Source organism: Elephas maximus, chromosome 19, assembly GCF_024166365.1.
Source record: "Elephas maximus indicus isolate mEleMax1 chromosome 19, mEleMax1 primary haplotype, whole genome shotgun sequence".
Taxonomy (NCBI): domain Eukaryota; kingdom Metazoa; phylum Chordata; class Mammalia; order Proboscidea; family Elephantidae; genus Elephas; species Elephas maximus.
The window spans coordinates 43,015,898-43,028,310 of NC_064837.1; the positions used below are offsets into that span (position 1 = coordinate 43,015,898).

General features: G+C 50.4%; 1 protein-coding gene across 4 annotated transcripts in view; it reads right to left on the reverse strand.

Annotated features, from left to right (window-relative positions):
* Nucleotides 1–12,413, reverse strand: part of ABCC3 (ATP binding cassette subfamily C member 3) — a 49,101-nt gene that overhangs the window by 5,566 nt on the left and 31,122 nt on the right. For 3 of the 4 annotated variants that reach the window (XM_049859696.1, XM_049859695.1, XM_049859694.1), the window contains 7 exons: nucleotides 11,882–12,192; nucleotides 9,368–9,567; nucleotides 9,080–9,206; nucleotides 7,839–7,940; nucleotides 3,397–3,543; nucleotides 3,018–3,176; nucleotides 2,271–2,437 (listed from right to left, as the gene is read on the reverse strand). In XM_049859696.1, coding sequence (XP_049715653.1) covers nucleotides 2,271–2,437; nucleotides 3,018–3,176; nucleotides 3,397–3,543; nucleotides 7,839–7,940; nucleotides 9,080–9,206; nucleotides 9,368–9,567; nucleotides 11,882–12,192 — 1,213 coding nt within the window. Of the gene's footprint in view, nucleotides 1–2,270; nucleotides 2,438–3,017; nucleotides 3,177–3,396; nucleotides 3,544–7,838; nucleotides 7,941–9,079; nucleotides 9,207–9,367; nucleotides 9,568–11,881; nucleotides 12,193–12,413 lie in introns of those variants that run through there. The other variant, XM_049859697.1, reaches the window with a different exon arrangement.

Consider the following 12,413-nt stretch of genomic DNA (forward strand, 5'->3'; position numbering starts at 1 on the left):
AACTTGCTGTACCTAACATACAGTTCAGTCACCTCCCGCCCCCATGAAGAACAGAGGCCAGAGCTCTGTTCCCAAAGAAGGGGTAGGGTAGGGAAGAATCTAGGGACTCTCCGTATCTGGTCACTGGGGAGGTGGAGGAAGGACGGGATGCATACCTTCAACCTCCTGGCTTAGAAGCCAGAGCCAGTGGACAAAGCAAGGCTGTGTTCCCAACCCCAGAGCCTACCACACTCCTATATCCAAGGACAAATACCTCAGCCCTTCCCAAAGGGGTGAGTCACCACCGCAGGAGTGAAGGCCAGGCTCAAACTCTGGCCTGTTCCCTCAACTAATGAAGGTTCTGGCAACAGCACGACCCGCCACATAGAATTCAGGGCTGATTTATGGTGGGACTGGCACAGGATACTGGTTATACATGAATTGGCTACAAGCTCAGTGAGGGAGGAGGGGAGACAATTTCTTTCTCAGAGCTGAGTGTGTGTGTGTGTGTGTGTGTGTGTGTGTGGCTGGGGAGCACTCTAGGGGAGGTGCTGATATCAAGTGGAGATAGGAGATTAGGAAAAACAGCTATGGGACGTGGGGTCTGGAGACCCCATGATGGACCACCGGCAACCCCCAATGTGGTTTTGTAATCAAAAGCCAGTTATTGTGTGCCTTGGACCTTGAAGGGCCGCCTGGACTGGGGTGGGCGGGGGGGTCCCACCCCTTGTATGGGTGAAGGAGGTGGCTGAGATACAGGAAGGAAGGGTTGGGGGCAAAAGTCCCCTCCTCCCTGAGACACTGCCCTTCATCTTTGCTGGCTGAGCAACTGTGGGCAACTAACCTATTATTTCTGAGCCTTGCTTTGGACCCACAGGACTGCAGTAAGGTTTAAACGGGACAGTGGAGGCCAGGGTGTTGTAACACTGTAAAATGCTGAGAAGAGGTAAAGGTTATTTGGTTTGTGGTGGTGTTATAACCAGGCTAAGGGTTTCCCATTTCAGCGCAATATCCCTATGACTGCTCTATCCACTATGACAGCCACAAGCCCTAAGCGGCTACCAAGCACATGAAAGGTGGCGAGTCCGGACTGAGATGTGCTGCGAGTGTAAAATACACACTGGATTCCAAACTTGGTATGAAAAAAAGAAGGTAAAATGTCTCTAATCATTTTTATATCGACTACATGTTGAAATGAGCATAAACCCATTGCTGCCAAGTTGATTCTGACTCCTATCGACCCTATAGGACAAAGTAGAACCGCCCCATAGGGTTTCCAAGGCTGTAATCTTTACGGAAGCAGACTCCACACCTTCCTCCTGCACAGCAGGATAGTGGGTTTGAGCCACCTACCTTTTGGTTAGCAGCGGAGTGCTTAACCACTGAGCCACCAGGGCTCCTTGAAATGAGAATAGTTTAAATATATTGAGCTAAATAAAATAGGTTTTGTAATCTAAAATATATGTAAGTATAAGATATTTGCATTATTTAAATATAATATACTTAGATGATATATATAAAATATAATTTACCCTGTTTCTTTTTTTTTTTTTTAATGTGGCTACTAAAAAGCTTTTAATTACACATGTGGCTCACATTATATTGTTTTATGATAATGTACTGTTAAGAGGCATAGACTGTTATTATCCCTATTATACAGTAAAGGAAAAGGAGGCACAGAGAGATTAAGCAACTTGCCCCAAATCACACAGCTAACACAGGTATAGGCATCTCAAGGCTTTAGACTCAATAAGACTCATCTTGAAAGGCCTCTTGGCTCTTCCCTGATGTACAGCTCAAAGGCTGGGGATATAAAACCAGGGGTGTCCAGGTCAGCTCTGGAGAGGAGCCAAGAAAGGCCTGGAGAGCTCATTTCTCCCACGCCTCAACTACTGGCCAGATGGCATCCATCTTGGAAAATGAGCACTGAAGCTAGTCCTTCCTTTTACCTGCTCCACAGGTTCTGCCCAGAGCTCCCCTCCCCAGGCCAAGCATAGCCCTGACAACCTCACACGGACATAGGACTTCGGAATCTCCCCAGCTTTGTTCAAATCTCAGGCATGCCTTCTCCCAGCTGTGTGACTTTGGCCAAGCCCTTTATCCTCTCTGAGCCTCAGTTTCTTGATCTGTAAATGGGATCATGGACTACCTCTGGGGCTTGTGTGAAGAGTCAGTAAGGTAGTGCCCGGTGCCTGGCACATAGAACATGCTTCATACAAAATAACACCTCCACACACACCCTGCTGCAATTCCTAGCAGTTCCCCAGGACCTGCCTCCTCCCAGCTGTTACCTGAGATTCTCCCCACCCTCGGAGCACTGGAAGTCAAGGCCCGCTGGCTGGGAGCTCACAAACGTCCGCAGGTGGGACAGCTCCAAGGCCTGCCACATGTCTTCCTCTGAGTAGTTGCCATAGGGGTCCAGGTTCATGCGCAGGGTTCCTGAGAACAGGATGGGATCCTGTGGACACAACAAGACCCCAGAAGTAGGCAGCTCAGGCCCCAGGAGCCATGGGCCCTGGGTCAGGGTAAAGGAGAGGGACTGAGGTCACCCTTTGCCACTCTGTCCAAAGCCATCCGGGGCAGAGGCAGCAGCCAAGCAGGTAGAAAAACTGCCTGTGGGGAAGCGATAAACCTCAGCTTTACCAGTCACAAAGTCCTCTGCTAAAGCAGGAACTGCAGCCACTCATCTGACTCCAAAGTGTCCAGTTGGCAGAAAAAATACCCCAGAGGAGGCCGAAAAAGTGAAATATAATTCAGAGCTATGCAAAAAGGAGACCAGGGTAGAACATCTCAGGGAATGGGGCCCTTGGAGGGGGTTCCTGTGGCTTTGCCCCACTTGCCCTCGCAGGATGTCACGGGGCAGGGTCCGACTGGATCACCATACACCTGACCCTTCCAGATCTGCGACTATGGTGGCTCCTCTGTGACTGTGCTCCCTGCTGCCCACCCCCCAGCCTCAATCCTCAAGCTACAGAACTAGGGGTAGGCCTGCCCCCAGGGCCATTGGTCAGTGTGGCCAGTGCATGCCGCACTCATACCTGAGGGATGATGGTCAGCTGAGAACGCAAGTCATGGAGCCCAATGTCTGCCACATTGAGGCCGTCAATGAGTATTTTACCCTCCGCTGCCTCCAGGATGCGGAACAGGCAGAGGGTCATGGACGACTTGCCGGCCCCTGTGCGCCCCACAATTCCCACCTGGAGGGGATGGGCGAGGGGGCTGTCAGGGGGAGACTGAGGAGTCAGAAGGGGCTGGGAGAGCTCAGGGAAGAGAGGGCATCCCCAGGACTCCCCTAGAGAGGCCAAGCAGAGGTCTGAGCTAGACACTGGCTCTCTCAAAGACCCACACTCCCCCTGAGGGCTGTGGCAGCACCCCCTCCCAGCACAAGTACGCACCCCATCACCCACCCCATGGTACCTTCTCACCACCATGCACACACAGACTCAGGTTCTTCAATACCAGGTCCAGGCCTGGCCGGTAGCGCACAGAGTAATTCCGGAACTCCACCTTACCATGTAGGGGCCAGCCCTCCGGGGGCCGGCTGCCCTCCACCACCCAGGGGGCCTGAACATGAGAGGTTCAACATTAAGGCGGCATCTCTTCCCCAGCCTGGTCCTCTCCGACTTTCAGCCTCCCTCTTCCCTGAGCCCCCTTAATCCTCACCCATTGTGGTCCCTGGGGGAGGGCCCCTAGCCCCCCATGGTCCAACTTTGCAGCCTAACACATTCTTTATCCCTCAGTGGCTACTCTAAAGTGTCCCTCTTCTGCCCTCTCTACTTCGACCTTGTGCCCTGTATTCCCGAGGTCCCTCATCCCTGCCTGCCCCAGCACCTCCTTTCATCCCCTTTCTCCACTCATTAGTGAGTGGCTACTCTGTGCAGACCCTGGGGACACAATGGGGAACAAGACACAGTGCTTGTCCCCATAAAACTCATACTTTAGTAGGGGGAGACGCACAATCAACAAATAAGAACATCTCTAGGTGATGATACACAGGGATGAAAAGTGCTTGGTGCTGCTGCTCTACACAGGGTGGTTAGGGAAGACTTCCTGGAGGAGGTGATAGTTGAGTCAAGTCCTGATGGAGGTGATGCCACAAGCCAAGTGGATATCTGAAGGAAGGGCATTCAAGGCAGAGGGAACAGCCAGTGCAAATGCTCCTGAGTGTGTGTGTTCTGGAGCACAGTGAGGAAGGCAAGAGGGAGGGAATTGAGGTATGGGTGGCGTCATCATGTAGGGCCTTGAAGGTCATTTGAAGGACTATGTTTATTTACTCTGAGTAAGATGCAGAGCCCTTAGAGGGCTGTGTGCAGAGGAGTGATGTGATTTGGTGTGTTTTTGAAGGATCCCTTTGACTGCTATGAGGAAAATAGATTGGGAGTGGGGAGGGAGGGTAGAAGTAGAGAGATCAGTGAAAAAGCTGTTGCAATAATCTGGGCATGAGATGATGGTGGCTTCCAGGCAGGACCAGTCACATAATTTGCAGGGCCCAGTGCAAAATGAAAATGCAAGACCCTTTGTTTAAAAATTATTAATAATTATAAGGTGGCAACAGCAGAGCATTAAACCAAGCACAAAGTCTTTGCAAGCCATGGGGCCCTTCTAAGAGTGGGGTCCTGTGTGACTGCACAGGTCACATACTCATGAGCCAGCCCTGCTTTGAGGCAGGGGAAGCCAGGACACCTGCGGTCAGAAAGCAAAGCAAATATAGACCTCTGTCTCTTGAGGAAGTGTTCAAGAAAAGAGAGGGTAGCGGGGCGGAGGGTGGAATATTTTAGGATAAGAAGAGAGGATTGTGTGTATAGACAGGGGACAACTGGAATGGTAGATATGAAGAATGGGGGCAGTAGTGGCTCAGTGGTAGAACTCTCGCCTTCCATGCAGGAGACCTGGGTTCAATTCCCGGCCAGTGGACCTCATGTGCAGCCACCACTCGTCTGTTAGTGGAGGCTTGTGTGTTGCTATAATGCTGCACAGGTTTCAGCAGTTTCCAGATTAAGACAGACTAGGAACTAGGAAGAAAGGCCTGGCAATCTACTTCCAAAAAACCCAGTCTACGAAAACCCTGTGGAGCATTACTCAACATTTTGATCAAAGATTCTATAGAAAAATCCTGTTCAAAAGGGGGGGAAATGCAGAATGGAATTTCAAAATTGCATGGAGCTCAGACTTTCTGGAGTCATTGAGGCTGGATGTGTCCCTAAAACTACTGCCCTGAGATAATTTTTAAACCTTAAACCAAAAATACTCCATGAAAATATTCCCTTTAAACTATAGTTTAGCTTAACTAGTAAAGAATGTCTGCCTCGAGCCTTGTGCTCTTTTAAGAACTATTCATATGGAATCAAACTGACAACAGCAACTCGAAAGATTAGATAGGAAACTTAGGGGGCAGTGAGTTTACATTAATGGGGAGAAACAATTTGGAAAAGGAGAGTGAGAATGGTGGCACAACTTGAAGAATGTAATCAATGTCACTAAATTGTACATGTAGAAATCGTTGAATTGGTGTTATGTTCTGCCGTGTATAGTCTCAACAACAATAACAAAATTAAATTAAATTAAAAAATAAGAAAACCCTGTGGAGCAGAATGGTCCCATCCCATTGTGCATGGGGTTGCCATGAGTTGGGGGCTGACTCGACCCCAGCTAACAACAACAGACATGAAGAGAGAGAATATGAAGTCCAGAGAGGGGAGGAGGATGATATGTGATGCCTGGGGAGGATGGTGGCCACAGGGGTGGAGAGGCCAGACCTGGAGGAATGATGGGCTGGGGGAGCGTGTGATGGAGCCTGACTGACGGCGCAAGAACAAGGGTTCTAGAATCCATGAGACGAGAGTTACAAGAGGGAGGAAGGGGTCACGTCATCTGAGTGTCACGGAGAGGTTGAGTTAGATGAGGACAGAAAAGTGTCCTCTAGATTTGGGGCCAGGGAGGTCACTGGAGAGCGTGTTTAGTGGAGTGCGGGGAACAGAAACCAGACTGCAGCAGGCAGAGGAGGGAAAGGGAAATGAGGACGTGGAGAGAACTGAACACTTGGTGTTCCCTCTGCTGGAATCCCCTTTCCCCAGATATCCACTCAGCTTGTGCCCTCACCTTTATCAGGATTTGACTCAAATATCATCTCCTCCAGGAAGTATTCCCTGACCACCCTATACAGAGCAGCAGGGCCAAGCACTTCTCATCCCTGAGTAGCGTCACCTCTTTATGTAACAGAGATGTGTTTATTTGTTGACTGCGTGTCTCCCTCTACTAGAGTATGAGGATCATGGGGAAATGAGGATGTAGATTCTTCATGACTAGCATTCCAATTTTTAAGCAAGCTTTATGATGAAGTAGAGAAGAGGACGGGGCAGTAGGTGACGTGGAGTGTAGTAGAAAGGGAGGACTTGTCTGGGTTGTCTGGAATGAGAGATATGATAGCACATGTTTACAGGTGGATGGGAATCACCCAACAGAGGAGGCAAGGCTTATGATACAGGACATCAAGGGCATAACTGAGGAAGTCAAGTCCTTGAATTGTCATGAGACAAAGCAGAGGGCCTGGATTTTGAAACAAGGAGGGACATTTCCTGTTAAAAGAGGGAGATGCAGGCGGGCTTGAAGGTCTGGAGGCAGAAAGGTTACAGAAACTCACATCTTATGACTTATTTTCTCATTAAGTGGCAAGCAAGGTCCACAGCTGACCACGAGAGAGCAGGAGATGTGGGGTTTGAGGAGAGAGAATGTTTGGAACGGCTCTCTCTGAGAGTGGAACGCACGCTTATTGGGAAGGCTGAGTGGGAATGCCCAGGGGCGATGTGTGGTTATAATATTTGAAGTAAAATTAGTGATTTTCTCCAGCAATGCTTTAGCCGCTCAGTGCAGGCATGAAGAGGGTAGACAGGCTCACCTGTGCTTGGGGTCTTGTAGGTGAGCACAACTGAGAGACAGAAGGACAAGGGAATTGAGGGCATTTGTGTTGATGGAACTTAGAATCTAGGCTGGATGGGAGGGAGGTTAAGCTAGAAGGACCTAATGGACAGAGACAAAGGCAGTGTCCCAGGATTGGGCCTCTCCATGAGGACAAAGTACTGTACCAGTGGATAACCTGGGACACGGGGACTGGCAGGGATGGGAAAGGGTGATCTGAAAGTGGGTCCTCTGGCATTGACACCTCAGAGATGGCGCAGCTTCTGGCATGAAGAGGTCTTGGGTGAGGCTATGGGAGGGGGTGGGTACAGAAAAGTGGAGGACAACTCCCTTTCCCCAACAAAGGCCATGCCACCCCGCCTCTGATCCTTCAACCAGTCTGTTTGAATGGAATTCTCACCTTCCCACTGCCCCACTTCTCCCCACCCCAACATTTTTCCCTCTTTTTTGTTAAATTGTTTTATTGTGCTTTAGGTAAAAGTTTACAGAATGAATTAGTTTCTCATTAAACAATTAATACACAAATTGTTTTGTGACATTGGCTGCCAACCCCACAATGTAGCAGCACTTTCCCCCAACATCTTATCTAGTTTATCAAAACTCACCTATCCTTCAAGTGTCACCTGCCTTCCAGGTTACCCCAGCTGAATGATGCCCTCTTATTTGCCCTCTTTGGGTACACCAACCTGAGCTCTTGCCAGCCACCGCAGAGCCTTCAGATTGTCTTAACTCTCTCACTGCAACAGAATCTGCTGAAGGGCAGACTCTGTCTTGCTCAACTCTGAACCCTTTACAGCTCAGAGCATAAAGCTGGACCTCTGGTGAATGTGCAACAAGGGCTGAGTAGATGGATGAATGAAGGAATGAAGACTGAACAGTGGCCTAGAGGTGGCAGGCCACAAAGTCCCCTTCCCCATGTATTCCAGGTTCATCCCGGTACCCACCTCAGTCTCTGTCTTGGTATACTCCTTGACTCTTTCCACAGCCACAATATTAGACTCCAAGTCTGACATCATTCGTACCATCCAATTCAGAGCAAATGTCACCTGATCAAAGGGACTGGGTCACATGAAGGGAGAGTCCTCCCCCCACCCCCACAATGATTTTAGGAAGAGATCAGGTCCCTTTTCTCCTGCTGCTATTCCATTTATGACCCCAGGTGGGCCTGGACAAGCCCACAGATGTGCCACTTGGTGCTCTACCACAACTATGCGCCAGATGGTGATGATCCAGACTTAACCAAGGACCACCTAGCCCAGTGTTTTGCAAACTTTAATATGCGTTGGACTTCCCTGGGAATCTTGTTAAAACGCAGCTTGTGATTCAGTAGGTAGGGTGAGACCTGATATTCTGCATTTCCCACAAAGTCCCAGGTGATGGTGATGCAGCTGGTCCATGGACCACACTTTGGGTATCAAGGAGTCTTGATAGAAATGCAGAATCCCAGGCCCCACCCCAGGCCTGCTGAATCAGAATCTGAGTACTACTAAGATCCCTGGGTGATTCATAGATGCATTAAGTCAGAGAAAGCCAGTCTGCCTGGATTGAACTGCTCCTATAGGGTCTCTATGAGTCAGAATCGACTCAACGGCAGTGGGTTTGGTTTAGGTTTTTATTTACCAAATCACTCAAGACTGCAGCCACCTGAGACACTGAAAATGTGATCTGCTTTGTAAAATTCCTATGTGCAGGACTTCACTTTTTCACAGCACAGGCTGGTAGCAGCATATAATCTGCCTGACCTCCTGCACAAGTTTGTGTCCCCAGGTCACCTTCTCTGAACTTTCTCTACAGGTATGTAAACACGAGAGGTATTTTATCCCTACACTCCACTGTTTCAGGAGCTTGGCTGGATGATCTTCTACACCTTGCCCACAGCCGGGTCACGTTCTCTTTGTTCTTTGAGGCCAAGTTCAAGATAATTTCTCCGACACCCCAAGGAGAGAAACTCCCCTGGGTTCTTCTCACACCGTTTTGTTCCTCCCTCCACGAAGTCCTACATACACTGTACTGTGATCCTTGCTGGTGCTAGTGTCTCCCCACACTCAACTGCCAGCTCCTTGGGAGCAGAGCCTAGGGCTTGTCCCCACAATAGGCAGAGAGAAGCACTCAGGAAATGCCTGTGACACCTGTGCGGCCTCTCCCCCACTGGTGGCCCTGCCCTGGGGCGCAGGCCCCTCTGTACCTGCAGGGCATAGGACACAGAAAGGCCCACCAGCCCAGGACTCAGGCTGCTTCTCCCAGTCACGGCAAAGAATGCAGCAAAGAGCACAACGCAGGTCCCCACAAACTCCACTCGGATTCCCAGCCACCTGTGGGTGACCAGACAAGGAGGACTTGGGGCAGGTGCAGGAAGGGGGCAGTGCTCTGTTTAGGGGGAAGGAGGGGTAGGACCCAGAACACCAGGGTCTCCCCAGCAAAGACCCTGGTGGGAGCTCTTGAAGAAGCAGGGGTGGGGGAGGGGGCTTCTGACCGGTTGGAGATGATATAGGCGTAGCAGCTCTTCTGGTTGATGTCCACCTTAGCGTGACTGATGGCCACAAAGTCCTGGGTGCGGCCGTAGGCCCGGATGACACTGGCACCAGTCACCGTCTCCGAAAAGTGGGAGTAAATGGGTGAGCGACTGACCGATTCCAGTCGCTTCAGTTGTCTCGAGGTGGCCACGTAGAAACGCTGACAGGCATGGGAGAAGGAGCTTGGGGTCAGGGCCGTGGGACTCCCAATTCAGTCCTGCACTCCCTTTGAACCCACCCATTTCCCTGGAGCCTCCTTCCAGCCAGCTCCATTCCCGCCATCTGAGATCTTACTACCACCCCCTGCCCTCAAGGACCTACAGCTCAGGGTCCTAATGTGGCTCCATGAACTCATTCTGCCCTTTCCCTCTGTTAGATCTGCTGGTTCTTCCAGACTACATCCTCCATGAAGCCTTTCTGATTCCCTGGTCAGAATGGCCCCCTCACCCTCTGTGGGACAGAGGAAGACCTTGCTTGACCTCCTCAGTCAGTGAATATGCCTACCTCCACTTAGGGGCCCTAGTAATGTGCTCACAGTCAACTGTTCTTGCAAAATTTGCAAAAATCAGGTAATTTCATATTCTTTTCCTTAAAGAGCCCCTCTTGTGCATTGTTTAAACTTCAGCCCCATAAAAACATAGTTCTGCCTCCAGTTTCCTGTTTTCTACTCTGTGGGCCCCAAGATGGCCAGAGCTGTACAGGTGTATGGTCTCCAGACATAGGCGCTGAGCTTCTGTCTGCCTTGTGGATTACCTGCATCAACTGTTTAACTAATTGCAGAACAGGAGCTCAGCGACTCTGAATGCCTTTTGCCGTTAGCTGTAGCTTCATGTTATCAACCCATATATGTTACAGACATACATGCGTATCTATAAACATATGCACATATACGTTTAGATATGTATAAAAAGTCGGGAAGTATACTACGTCCCCAACTATTTAACAATGTTTTCTTTAAAAATAGCCAATAGGCCAGCGTAGCAGGGGTGGGAGTTTGGGGACTGTGGCTTCAGGGTACATATAAGTCAATTGGCATAACGAAATCTATTAAGAAAACATTCTGCATCCCACTTTGAAGAGTGGCATCTGGGGTCTTAAACGCTAGCAAGTGGCCATCTAAGATGCATCAATTGGTCTCAACCCACCTGGAGCAAAGGAGAATGAAGAACAACAAGGACACAGGGTAATTATGAGCCCAAGAGACCGAAAGGGCCACGTAAACCAGAGACTACATCAGCCTGAGACCAGAAGAACTAGATGGTGCCTGGCTACAACCGGTGACTGCCCTGACAGGGAACACAACAAAGAAATCCTGAGGGAGCAGGAGAGCAGTGGGATGCAGACCCCAAATTCTCATAAAAAGACCGGACTTAATGGTGTAACTGAGACTAGAATGACCCTGGAGGTCAGGGTCCCCAGACCTTCTGTAGCCCAAGATAGGAATCATTCCTAAAGCTAACTCTTCAGACAGGGATTGGACTGGGCTATGGGATAGACGGAAACCCTGGTGGCCTAGTGGTTAAGTGCTACGGCTCCTAACCAAAGGGTCGGCAGTTCAAATCTGCCAGGCGTTCCTTGGAAACTCTACGGGGCAGTTCTACTCTGTCCTATAGGGTTGCTATGAGTCAGAATCAACTCGACGGCACTGGGATGGGAAAAACAATGATACTGGTGAAGAATGAGCTTCTTGGATCAAGTAGACACATGAAACTAAGTTGGCATCTCCTGTCTGAATGGGAAGATGAGAGGGTAGAATAGGTCAGAAGCTAGCCGGACTCGAAAAGAAATAGGAGAGGAGTGTGCCGATTCATTAGGGGGAGAGCAATTAGGAGTATATAGCAAGGTGTTTATAAATTTTTTTATGAGAGTCCGACTTGATCTGTAAACTTTCACTTAAAGCACAATAAAAACTAAAAAAAAAAAAAAATAGCCAACAGGAAGAAGTCCCAGGGGCAGTCACAGAGGATACGATTTATACGACTATCTCATTTTATCCTTGCAACAACCCTATGAGGTGGGTTCTATGATTATCACTCTTTTAAAGGCGAGGAAAACCAGTTTCAAAGAGGTGAAGTTAACTGACTACTGCGTCTAACTGAAAGGTCCGGGGCTGGAACTCACCGGCCGCTCCGCGGGAGAAGGTGTGGCGGTCTGATTTCGTACAGATTTCAGCCAAGGAAACCCAATGGGGCAGTTCTACTCTGTCCTATAGGGTCGCTATGGTCGGAATAGCTTCAGTGCAGTGGGTTTGGCCGGTTTTGCCCCTACTAAAAACCCGCTGCGCGAATTGGGACTAAACCGCCCCAAGCCTCAGCTCCTCTCACCAGCCCATAAGACAGCCCCTCCCACTGAGAAGCCTCGCCCCAGAAGCCCACCTCCCAAGCCCTCGAGGGCCACACCCACCAGAGCCACGCCCCCAGCAGCCACTCTCTGGCCACGCCCTCCCTCCGGCCACGCCCGCTTGTGAGGCACACCTGCACATAGATGTAGAGCGCAGCCAGAGGCAAGATGACCACCGCAAAGACTGGAGTGCTGGTCACGATGACCACAAGGGTGGAGACAGAGTTGAAGAAGACACCGAGCAGCACCTGAATGGTGGGGGCCAGGACCTCATCGATGACGTAGATGTCCTTGGAGAAGCGGTTGAGGATACGGCCCGAGGGTGTCGTGTCGAAGAAGGACTGTGGTGAGCGCATCTTGTTGTGCAGCAACGCCTGGTGCAGCGATCTAGCCGCCTGGACACCGCCCACCGCCATCAGGAAGGCGGACAGCATCACCAGGAGCCCTGGTGGGGGAGGCAGAAGGCGGGCTCGCTTACCTGGGCTAGGGGGCGGGGATGGAGGGGCAGGATTGGAGGCAGGGGGAAGGCTAGGCTGAGCTAGGGGGGCACTGGGGCAGGGCTATGGCTGTGATGGTGGAGGGAGGCTCAGAGGCAGGGGCAAGATTTGCAGGACCCCAAAGCCCAGAGGAAACCCTGATGGCGTAGTGGGTAAGTGCTACGGCTGC